Source organism: Coccinella septempunctata, chromosome X (genome assembly GCF_907165205.1).
Source record: "Coccinella septempunctata chromosome X, icCocSept1.1, whole genome shotgun sequence".
Classification (NCBI taxonomy): domain Eukaryota; kingdom Metazoa; phylum Arthropoda; class Insecta; order Coleoptera; family Coccinellidae; genus Coccinella; species Coccinella septempunctata.
The window spans coordinates 11,157,734-11,169,885 of record NC_058198.1 but is presented as its reverse complement, the minus strand read 5'-3'; the positions used below and the strand labels follow the sequence as shown (position 1 = coordinate 11,169,885).

Below are 12,152 nucleotides of genomic sequence, written 5' to 3'. Positions count from 1 at the left end.
TTATCGAACTACCTTTGGCATCTCTAAGAAGTTGACTTGCTATTCTGCAAGTGCTGGCAGGCTGTCTTCTCGCCGAAAGAATTAAAAAACGTCTTTTACTGGCGTTATAGCAGATGCTTTACCACTTCTGGGTCTTTGACTGATAGTTCCAGTAGCAGAGTACCGTGAGCGTAAACTTGATATCACAATTTGGCTAACATTTTGACCATTTACACTTGTGTTAGACCAGCCTGAAGCATTCCAAGAGCTCTGTGGGTATCATAATCAGATAAAACTTGTTCTGGCATAATGAAAATTCGATTTTCAATTACGTAGACCGTTTTATCCTATTGAAAACGAAATAGGGAAAAGGAGAAAATCGTGAAGTTGTTTCTGATACACATGGACAAGAAACGATCAAACTTGATAAAAACTTATTCCCTCATACAAGTATCTGCTTCTATCCCTACCGTTCGCTAGCAATGGTAAAACATCCATCTGAGCTGTTCACTCCGCTACTCCATCTATAGCTTGCCTAGCAGAAACTGGATGATCATTCTCTGAGGGGGAGTATGCATCAACTGGTTACAGAATGCCTGGACATTGCTAGTCTATACAAAAATGGATCAAACGAAAAACCTATAAGAAGGAAAACCTTGTCTCCTTCAAGCCATAAAAAATCCTCATATACCCAAAAAGCAGGCTCCCTTTAAAGCTCTCGGAAGCATGGAACACAGGTACAAAAAGATCTGGGAATGAGCTCCTCACAGTCCTTGCAAGTATCAATATAGTGACCCCTGGATGGGTGTAAGGGCACAGGGACCCTCTGGGAGTCCAGAGAGCAGATAACCTTGCTAAACAAGTCTCACAGACCTCGTTCACTGACTGGCGTCTTTGAGGGTTAACCATCATCAGTATATGCGATGAGGTGGAAGAAACCGCTTCCCATAGGATCTTCAAGTGCGATTCTCTACCCCGATGGAGGCCAAAACACAGTGAAAGGACTCTTTCTTCTAGATCAAATCATGTATTTCCTTACATAACAGATCATAGGGATAACCAAATAGGTCTTTCAGACTGAGATATCTGTGGGTAACAAATCTCCCTCTCCTTTTGGTCCTGACAATCTAAAATTCTCGAAGCCATCCTAGATACTGCATTTCATTTGAAAATTTTTGGGATGCCTTTGACTTATTGCGTCTTTCAGCCAAGTGTTTAAATGTCTCTCAACAAAATTTCATTTTTTTTTCCAGGTAACTGCAAGTTCGACATATTACAGTACACCAAACACCTCCGGCAGCATACGTTCCTCGAGGAACAGCCTGAACTGCAGGAAAGTGCCGCCGGAAGTGCCGAAACGCACCTCGAGCATATCGTCCAGATCGCTGGAGCCCAAGTATCAGAAGTCGAACGGTCTGATCAAAACCACCGAGAACGGTTCGCTGTCCAGCGTCCAGAGTTCGGGCAGCGACAGCAGCATCTCGATCGACAGGGTTCACGAGTTCTCCAGTTCCCCGGTGTGGAAGCGTAAGGGCAACCACGCCTCGGAGTACGCCGAGCCGAACGTCGTCGACACGTCCGCGTCGAACATATCGAACGTGTCCTCGTCGACGTTCACGATAGACAGGAACGATCCGCAGGCCGCGGCCGCCTACAAGATCACCGAAATAATCAGGAAGAGGCAGTACCGCGTCGGTCTGAATCTGTTCAACAAGAAGCCGGAACGCGGCATCGACTACCTGATCCGACGAAGCTTCTTGGAGAACTCGCCTCAGGGAGTCGCGAGGTTCCTGATATCCAGGAAGGGGCTGAGCAAGCAGATGATTGGGGAGTATTTGGGCAATTTGCAGAGCCCGTTCTGCATGGCGGTCCTCGAGTGTTTCGCGGGTGAACTGGACCTGTCCGGGATGCAGGTGGACGTGGCGCTGAGGAAGTTCCAGCAGTACTTCCGAATGCCTGGGGAGGCGCAGAAAATCGAGCGGTTGATGGAGATTTTCTCGCAGAGGTATTGCCAGTGCAACGTCGATCTAGTCGCCAGGTTGAGATCTCCAGATACTGTAAGTACCTGCCGAACTTATTTACTTGAAGTACGTTCTCTCTGCAGGTTGTTTACTGAAAATGAGGTAAAAATGCAGCAAGTGATTCCTTGTCTGAAAACTTGAATAACATTGGGGTGACCTTCTGAGATATAAGGGTGTTAAGAATGGAAAGGCCGAAGATATTTCGTTAAAATTTCTCATATGCTAATTGTCCATTAGACTAAACACTCTGTATAGGCATCTGAAATTAGGAATGATATGATGGAGTGGATTTGTTGATTTCACAACAAATATATAAACTTTTCAGTCTATATTACTGTTGTGTATGTGCAATATGTTTTCAAACCTTTTCAACGGTATATAGAACCCGTGAGAATGAATAATTTCACCTATTATCGCCTATACAGAGGGTGAGTCTTCGACTCGTACATATTTTCTAATAGTAGATTCTTGAGGTCAAAAGAAACACTTTTTCCTATACCATTTTTTCCGATTTGACCTAGATAAGATATAATGAACCACTCCTGAAAACCTGAAACTTAAATTTTTCCAAGCATTGAATGCAGAGTGAGCCTTCGACTCGTACAAATTTTTTAACAGTAGATTCTTGAGGTCAAAAGAAACACTTTTTTTCTATACCATTTTTTCTGAATTGGCTCGGTTTGAAAGATGCAGGCTGTCGAAAAACCATAAACAAATCTTATTTTAAGTACTATCTCACAAATGGTTTTTTGTTGAATGAAAAGAATTTCGAAGAATAAAGCTTTTTATTTATTTGATGAATCTTTCTCGAACACAAGGTATTACCCACGTCTTCCAGTTTTCTCATTATGGCCATTACGTACCATAAAAATACCAAAAACTGAAAGAACCCAACTCTTGCAACTATCTAATGATGAACGTTTTGTAAAATAAAAGTATTCTTCATATTTTCTCGTATTATGCTCCATTTTTGAGTAATTTGATGTACAAAACTTTAAAAAAATATCTGTGAAATTTGAAGAATTGGGAACTTTGGCCGAATACAACTCTGTTTAAAAGATCCATAGATGTGAAGTGTCACAGATTTAGCTAGTTATTTTGAAGGTAATTTTGTTTTTCCAGGGTTGGTACAGCTCATTATGAAAACTTAAAATGGCTGTATCTTTTTATCAGGACTTAGTGGGAAAAAAAGGAATAGGAAAAAGTGTTTCTTTTGATCACAATAATCTACTGTTAAAATATTTGTACGTGTCAAAGACTCACGCTGTATACCATTTCAACCTGCCAAATAAGCTTCCATTTTAGAAAAACGAGCATAAGCTCCCTTTTTCCAATCCATTTGGCGAGCGAAGTAGTATATATAATATAATAATTGAGTTGCCGCAACTTCGTTGGCAATAAGGATTGAATTATATTGCATTTTCGATAATGATAACGAATTTAGCTTGAAAAAATCCATATTAGCTCTAATATTAATCTCCAATATGTAATCATTTATTATCGTTGTTTATTTCACTTCGTACAAGAGTTACCAGATTCAAACATAACCTACTTAACTTTTCATATCAATAAACGAATGATATTTTCTCCCAACGTTCAAACGTTGAAAAATGTGATAGATCATATGGAATCCTAAATGTGGCTGACGTTCAATCACATTTTTAGATTTTTCTGAAAAATCTTGCGTGTCATGAGATAATTGCAAGAGGCGATGGGCATTCGAACGGTTTAACAATTTTCAAAGAATTCAAATACGTGGTTAATACGTTCCTAAGGTATTGTGGCCTAGTAAAAAGTGCCTTAAGGTGCCACCGCCAAAAAATGTAGCACTAGTATATTTCGCATAACATAAAACTCCCGTGTATCAAATTCAGTTATTTTCGTATGACCAGATTCTGAGATGAAAGATTATTTTTAGTGGAGAAATGTAGGGAGCTGTGTAAGTAAGTAGGTTTAATTGATTAGAAAATCGAAATATTGCCAGAAGAAGAGGCCTTGAAGAAATCAAGAACATAGAACAAAGAACATAGTTAAAGATCTAGACATTATAGAAAGAACATTGAGCCTTTTCAGTGTGTTATCAAAAAACCCTTATATAGTTGTTGCTACCACCAGAAATGAATACGCGAATTATTGTTTCAGATTTTCGTGCTGGCCTTCGCTATAATAATGCTTAATACAGACTTACACACACCCAGCATCAAACCAGAGAGGAGGATGCGATGCGAGGACTTCATAAAGAACCTTAGAGGAATCGACGACTGTGGAGATATAGATAGTGACATGCTAAGTGGCATTTACGAGCGCGTGAAAGCGAACGAATTCAAACCGGGTTCCGATCACGTCACTCAAGTGATGAAGGTTCAAGCCACCATTGTCGGTAAAAAACCGAACATGGCCCTCCCTCATCGAAGGCTTGTGTGTTACTGCCGCCTGTACGAGATTCCAGACATTAATAAGAAGGAGAGACCAGGCGTGCATCAGAGAGAAGTCTTCCTTTTCAATGATTTATTAGTGATCACGAAAATACTGAGCAAGAAGAAGTCTTCTGTTACTTACACATTCCGTAATAGCTTTCCCCTGTGTGGAATGGTGGTTACCCTCTTCGAAGTGCCACGTAAGTTGAATTTTTTTCATAATTAATTCATTTGATTGACCCCATATTTTACCTTTCAGATTATCCATTTGGCATTCGCCTGAGCCAGAAGGTTGATGGGAAAATCTTGGTCACCTTCAACGCGAGGAATGAACACGACAGGTGTAAGTTTGCAGAAGACTTGAAAGAATCAGTGAGTGAAATGGACGAAATGGAGAATCTCAGAATAGAGGCAGAATTAGAAAAACAGAAATCGAACAGAAATCCAAGAAGTGGTGAGTAGTTGTACTTTTTTCTTTCCAGCCTTCTTGCATCGATTGCGGAACATAGGCCTCCCTTAACTCCCTCCAGTTCTACCTGGCGGTTCTTGCAAATCTTTTTATGTATACATACCATCTAGTGTTGGACCTAATGTGTTGTACTTTATAGCTTGATATTCAATCATACAATCGTCTGTTTTATTTCAGGAACCGAAAATAGGGATAGTGGCGTGGCCGATGTGGAGGTTTGCCCTTGTCAGTGTGCGAAAGGACAAGCGGGGTCGGGCGAAGCTTGTCACGAGGAGGGTGGTCATGAACAGCAAATCAAGCGTTCTGCACTCAGTAATTCTCTACTCGATATACACGAACAATGTAAGTTTATCTTGTAGTGCTTCATTTGATACCTTGAATTCACAATAATACAGTTTGGCTGTCATTTTCATATTAATCCCTTACTCTCGATGATTTAGTTGCAGGAGACAAAACCCAAAGGCGTGGAAGTGTTGGTTCATTGGATAGCGGAATGTCAGTTTCATTCCAGTCAACATCCGCAAGCACCTGTTCAAGATCTGACAAGTTGATGAATAAAGGCAAACCTGGATACGGTCTGAACAACCAGTCCTTTTTAGGCGGTTTATTTAAGAAACCGGGTAGCACTCCAGTGAAATCTACCGAAGTGTAAACTATTTTATATCATTGTAGGTATATATTTCAAGAATTTTTACATATATGTACTGAATTGAGTATTGATGGTATTTTGTCAGATATCATGAGAACTATTCACTATGGTGAACAATCATAAATAGAATCTAGGTGTTTTCAAATCTAATTCAACTAACTGTATTCACTTAATTGAATGTTCATCCAATTATTGATGTCTTAAGAAATTGTTAAGTATACCGATGATGATGAACTATTGAGTGCGCTCGTGGTTTTTTCATCACTCTTGGTCCAGAAATTTACAGGTTTACGCATTCCGATGAAACCCTTCGTTTTTCAGAATTCTCAGTTTAATTTTTTCGAACATTTCAATAGATTTTGACTGGTGTAAGAGATTTTCAACATGAAATCCTTCCTTCTCATTCATACCATACAGGTTGAGGTTGTTCTCGAAAATCATTCAAAGAATTTTCCTTGTCTAGCTTATTTAGGGTTTGCGGAAAAATCTGGTATTCGAATTGAAAATATCTAGATGCGGGAAGCTATTTTCATCAACAATTCGTTGAGGGAATTGAAATGTATGAAAAGTTATTAAGAGAGACACCAAAATATGAATTTATTTTGTCCACATCCACTGAAGCTTCTGACCAATTTGTTTTCGATATCAAATTTTCGATATTCCATTTTTTTTTTTCTATAATCATTTTATTGCATTTCTTAACTTCATGACTTACTTTCCGTACTATCCAATTGCGACAAATGACTTCCATTTGTCACCTCAATTTCATACCCCCCCAGCAAATTCCCAGTTATGTATCCATTTGTTTGAATATTCTTCTCTGAATTGGTACTGTGAGGATAGACAAACTGTCAGCTTAACTAATGAAAAGAAGCTGAAAATAGGTTGTAATTTGGTGTTTCAATAATAATCCAAAGTAATTACAGAATGTGATTAAGGATATCACTGCTTTTGGGGCGTCTCAAAATGCATGATATTTCATAGAGTGACCATTTATTTATTTTGAAGTATTCAGATATTTTGTCAAATTTTCTTAATTTGTCAGAAAATAAGCTGAATTACTGGTGAGTGAATGAAGAAGTCATATCTTTAAAAGTGAAACTTAATTGTCTAATAACTTTTCACAGTCATTTCTTCGTTAGCTACTTATGAACTTAATTTTAGTGTACTCATTTATTTTAACCAAAGAAATGAATGGAATTTATACCTTGTAAGTGTGGATGCAGTCAGTGTTTTGGAAAGTCAATTATCAGGCAATTCGAGATAATTTGCACACTTCCCTTACATTCAGGAATTATTTTTGAGGTGAACAGCCAGGAATAGATAACAGTTCTGCATTACAAGATTATTAAAAGCAAGTTGTTCATTGAGTTTTACTCAATGGGTGAATTTAATGCAATAATTACTACTAACTAAACACATAAATCAATTGAAACTAACTATAAAAGCAATAATTGTAGTTCACATTCAATAATAATTCTACTTACTACTTATATCATTGTATAATAGACCTTACTTAGACTAATTTATTCTGTTGAAAATATGTTTATTTTAATTCGAAATTCGTTGTCATCCTACCCAGTGGAAAAATTGTTTTCTGATATTGTTGTTTCCTTTGTTGTCATTACACTTTTTTTGTTATTGACAGATTTTTCATTTTTTATGTATTTGTTGATTTTATTCTCAGAAACGTGGAATTTTATAAGTTGTAACTTTTTTTGATATAATAAGGTGTCGAGTGTTATTTACTTAAGATCCAAAAAAAATTGTATTCTGTATATAGGTTCAAAGAAATTCCGAAGAAGCAAATATGTTCTAGTCGACTGTAAATAAGCTAGGAATCTCACGTAGATATTAAATTTATTTAAATATAAACTTATATGTATATGAATTTTTTCCCATATCCACATCTCCATATCTTTTAAAATCTGTATTGTAACGATACTTGATTTCTTATAATTAGGATAAGTTTTTCAACCTGAATATCAGTTTGCAATTATTTTTCCGGAATGAGAAAGAGCACCACCTGTCTAGTGAAAATGTAAGTTTTGATTTGATCCTTACATTCAATATCAATTTTTATATCAAATATAAACTGCTCAGCAATTGATAAGGGATCACGAATATATTCCTCTTTACTTGTAGCCTTTGTTAAATTATCTGGAACAGCTGTTACATATGTGTTCTTTAAAAAAAAAACTAGGATCTTTGAGTTGTTGAACTGCCTTAGTGAGTTTTTTTCTCACCTGAGTGATAACGTTTCAAACGGGATTCCGAGTGTAATTAGCGCTTATTAATGATATGTTAACTCATGCAAAAACAATCTGGAAGAACTTAATTAGACTTCTTTAACTCTCAGTGCGTTGAGTTAAGAGGTAAGCCGCCCTCCTCCCCTTGTACAGTTGAGTTTGAAACCCACATTAAGCTAACCCTGTCCTGTCTGGTTTCTAACCCTACTGGAAGTAGATAAACTGGCGGTGCGAAAGCCCCTGGAAAGACGAAAAGAGAAGGTGAACCAACCCCATTCTGCCTCACCGGAAGTAGTTTGACAGGCGGTGCGTGAGCCCCTGGAAAGACGAAAAGAAGCGGAGAACCAACCCCATCATGTTGGAGTTCTCACCCCATACATTATATTGAGAGTATCGTTTAACTGAGTGTATGCGACAGAATTCTATTTTCATCTATTGAACTGTACTTTTATTTGACTGATACCAATTTATATTTCGTTTAATTGGTGGATTTTATGGTTGCTTGTTAGTGATCATTGTTTTCCCTATTTCAAGGTACTGAATAAATGGAAGCGTGTTGGAGTTGAGGGGATTTTTACTCAAATGGTTGTGTGTACTGTAGCGAAACTATTGAGAATCTGGTTAAGATGAGAAGATTAAAAGAAGTTTAATGAATTTATTTTATTTCAATTAATGGTAAGTGCTTACTTCAGTTTAAAATGAATGAAGGTATTTAAACAATTCGTGGTATTCAAAATGTATTTGATACATGCTGAAAATTCAATTCGAAGGTCATCGTCCTCCTTAGAAATTGCTCAGAAACATCAAGAAAGAATAGGAGCTTTGCATAACCTGGAAATAAAAATATTTGGGTTTTGAATTGAATGTTTACCTAATAGTAAAACCTTGTAGAAGTATTCCATATTCATTGTGATCAACGGTTGAATTTTGCAGTGCATTATTCCCTGACATTGTGCGTGGAATATTTTGTAAGTATTCCTTAGTGATGGATGCATTTCATACCATTCAATATCATAAACAGTTTGCGTTATAGATGCGCTCTAAAAATAGAAATCCGTAATATTCATTTCATAAGTACCTAATTGATGTAATTTTCTGTAAAAATCTACTATTCCTTATCTATTATTCTGTGTGTATCTACAAATATATAGAAATACAGGGTGTTTTCAAAGAAAACTTTCAAGATGACGAAGTTGAAAAAATCATCGATAAAATTAGATCCTAAACGCCCCTTGTGCGTGATCCGCATCGTCGAAAAGAACGCAAAATTCAAAGAACCAACTCATCTTGTGATGACTGTATTAACCACATGGTTTTGTTCATATTTTAGGGTTTTGACCCGTTCGTTTTTGAGTTAGAATTTATTTTTCTCATTCATCTTGTAGCTTAGGCATTTTTTTTTAGAAATAGTTCAATTCGATACGTTAAATACCCTGACAGAAAACTAACTTTTGCACATGAATTAAAAATACTCTAGGGTGGAAAAGCAAGAGCTACAACCGTCGCACAGGATCGGCTGATACGGAACGGCTGCGGCGTGTGAGATATCGTTGGGCCCCCTGGACACGAGAATTGGAACACGCATAGATGGAGGTTCAGATATATAAAATAATCGTTTTTTCGTCTCCTCTAAAATTAACCGAATTGCGTTCATGTCGTTTTGGCGTAAATCCGTCGATTTCATATAGGCGATTATCGTGCAATGTTTTATTCTGACAAGATCTACTTCCTGTCTGAAGAAAAATACTCGGCTTTGAAAACACCATGTACCTCTTGAAATGTTCTGTCATCAGCGCGGAGATGTATTCTCAGGATGAAAAAATAATCGTTTTTCTTACTGCATTCTCCAGAAGTTGTCCAGCAAAACACGATAAAAATTGAATCATGAGCCAAATGACAAGCTGCAAGGCAGCTAATATGTTTTTTTCCTGAAAAAAAAGTAATCTCTTGTTCTTCCTATAACGAGAAACCTCAAGTTGTATCTGTTTTACTTACGTTCACAGCTTGATACTCTAGAATACCGACCATAACGATCACCAGGACATTTTGCGCTGGGGACATTATAAATCCAACTGTGTGATTCATCTGGTCCACTAACCTGCATCAATGACGAATTACTTTTTTTTTGTGCATTCATTCTAGCTATCTTGTCAAGAAATCCAAACAATTTTTTGTCCATGAAAAATTAGACATTATAGTACTTACTCATTTATTTCCGCGTAATACTTCGCACAAAATTTAAGCGATTGATGTGATGAATTTTCGTCTTCGAATTTGATATTTCTCAAAAAATCTTTCAGCTGATTTATTTTTTGTAGAGTAGGGATAATGCTTCCGATATACATGATGTTTCCACACGTCTGTGCTGCAAGATATGGCAAGAAAAACGCAAGATATATCGATAATATCAATTTGGCATAGGGTATCTTGAACGGGAACCACAAAGGCACGATAAGTCCACAAACAATCCTTTCATCGTTTAGTATTGCCTTTTCGTCGCAGAAAGCGCTTTTTAAATTTGTTGTAATCGCAATGAGTATCTCTTCCACTATAATTGTATTATGCAGCCAGGCTGTCGCTTGCTCTGTCAGCGCTATGTAATAATCAAAGTTTTTCGGTTTTCCATATTTTGCACTTCCCAAATTAGCTAGAAATTGCAGAGTGTTTTTTCCACGTATGAGAAAGAATATTATGCAAGCTTGAACAGTTGCAACGAAGTTGAATGCATACGTTGCGTATATTATACTGTCATAAACACCACCTAAAATGAAAAGGGGATATTGAAACTTTTAGGGGACATCTTTAGATAGCTCATTCGTAGGTAGGTATACAAATCACTGAGTGGATTGGCAACTACCTCAAGAATATTAGATGGGAATAGTATGGTCATCAGGTGAGACATCATTTTAAAATTTGGCTCGTGTTTACTTCTGTACCCATCTGGGATTTTTGTTAGTGAAAAAGGAATTTGTATACGAAAATATCATTTTTAGATATTGATATATCGAATAAACGATTGAGTTTTTTTATTCAAGCGCTCAAAACTTCTAGTGGACGGTCTCCGTCAATCACAGAAGAAATTACAATCACTTAATTGTAGATAATTTGAAACCTCAGAATAGATGAGAACTGTTGGAAGCAGAAACCAGAGTGGTGAACAATTGTGTACCCTTTTCCTTTGTCATTATGGGTTTCTCTTCACTGGAAGTACGATTTTTGGTTGGCGTGCAAACCCGATGCAGTACCGAGTAGAGAACCGCGTCCCAACACCGTGCTTTGTTCCCCCTCAACCGGCAATCCCGTCGTTTTGAAACTGAGCCCTGACACCATTGACCGTTAAGGGTGTCTTGGTTCTGGCCGGCGAACAATTCCGTAACACCCGTGGCGCGTTTGAGATCAGATCCCCCTTTTTTCCTTCCGTCCGATTCACTCTGTGAATTCACCACCTCTGCATTGCTATTCGCATTTCATTCCGAGGAAAACCTCCTTACTTGTGTAAAGTAGACTGTTTTTATTCTACCCATTGTATCGCGCTTTTTACTCGACTGATTTTATAATTTCCAAGTGATTAAATGGTGGTATCAGGATCAAAAAACGGGAAAATGATACTATGTCAGTTCGTTTTTTGATCCTGATACCACCATTTAATCACTTGGAAAATACAATTTTGGATCACCAATTTGAATTTTGATTTTATAATATTGCCTGTTGTGTTCTTTTTGCAAGTCAACGAATAAAATTTGTGAACTCTGATTTTGACTTTCGCTGGTTGTATGCTACCTAGCATATGGTCAACTGAGTTAATCTTATGCTGAAGGAATTTAACCAAATCCAAAGACCCAAGTTTTAGACCGCAAGCTTCAGCAAATTAGACTGTGTGCGCGTTATCACCAATTTCAACAAGTAGCAGCCCCCAAGAACTAGTAGCCTAATCATTGTGTAACAAATGTATTAAAAAAACCCAATGTTCTCTTCATCATATCTTACCTCTGAAAGCGACATAAATATATCCTAATATCCCCAGCATGAAGGGACTTTGAAAAATAAGCATCACTAAGGAGTTTCTGATGCTGTATACGGTGGTAAAGTCTTTCATTCTTTTAGGAAACAGCCCTATTCTCTCCCAATATTTTCGTAAAGTTTTGAAGCAGTTGGGATCATCTACGCTTGACATGATTATAAAACAGATCAACTCATTTAACTGAATTATTATGCACAGGCATCGCGGAAGGGTGTACCAAACAGAATATTTTCGAAATCGTGAATTATTAAGTGCGTCGTTAAATTCCTATTTGAATTATTATATGTATACATTAAGGGTAGATTTTTGAATAATTTATGAGAATCGTGTCATGTAGACACAGATGT

The 12,152-nt window shown here is 37.2% G+C and overlaps 2 protein-coding genes across 6 annotated transcripts in view; one reads left to right on the top strand and one right to left on the bottom strand.

The window, feature by feature from the left end:
* The window catches only part of LOC123321275 (IQ motif and SEC7 domain-containing protein 1), a 54,427-nt gene extending 47,017 nt beyond the window's left edge, over positions 1 to 7,410 (top strand). For all 5 annotated transcript variants that reach the window (XM_044908725.1, XM_044908724.1, XM_044908723.1 and 2 more), the window contains 5 exons: positions 1,233 to 2,036; positions 4,143 to 4,617; positions 4,677 to 4,871; positions 5,064 to 5,228; positions 5,327 to 7,410. In XM_044908725.1, coding sequence (XP_044764660.1) covers positions 1,233 to 2,036; positions 4,143 to 4,617; positions 4,677 to 4,871; positions 5,064 to 5,228; positions 5,327 to 5,538 — 1,851 coding nt within the window. In that variant the 3' untranslated portion in view covers positions 5,539 to 7,410. The remainder of the gene's footprint in view (positions 1 to 1,232; positions 2,037 to 4,142; positions 4,618 to 4,676; positions 4,872 to 5,063; positions 5,229 to 5,326) is intronic.
* Positions 7,411 to 8,489: 1,079 nt separating this feature from the next.
* LOC123321937 lies at positions 8,490 to 11,872 on the bottom strand. Its single transcript, XM_044909748.1, has 6 exons — positions 11,772 to 11,872; positions 9,990 to 10,545; positions 9,780 to 9,882; positions 9,623 to 9,712; positions 8,669 to 8,824; positions 8,490 to 8,615 (listed from the first exon to the last, which is right to left on the bottom strand). Exons 1-6 carry the CDS (start codon positions 11,833 to 11,835, stop codon positions 8,568 to 8,570), a joined length of 1,017 nt encoding a protein of 338 aa, XP_044765683.1. The 5' UTR covers positions 11,836 to 11,872; the 3' UTR covers positions 8,490 to 8,567.
* Positions 11,873 to 12,152: the final 280 nt, after the last annotated feature.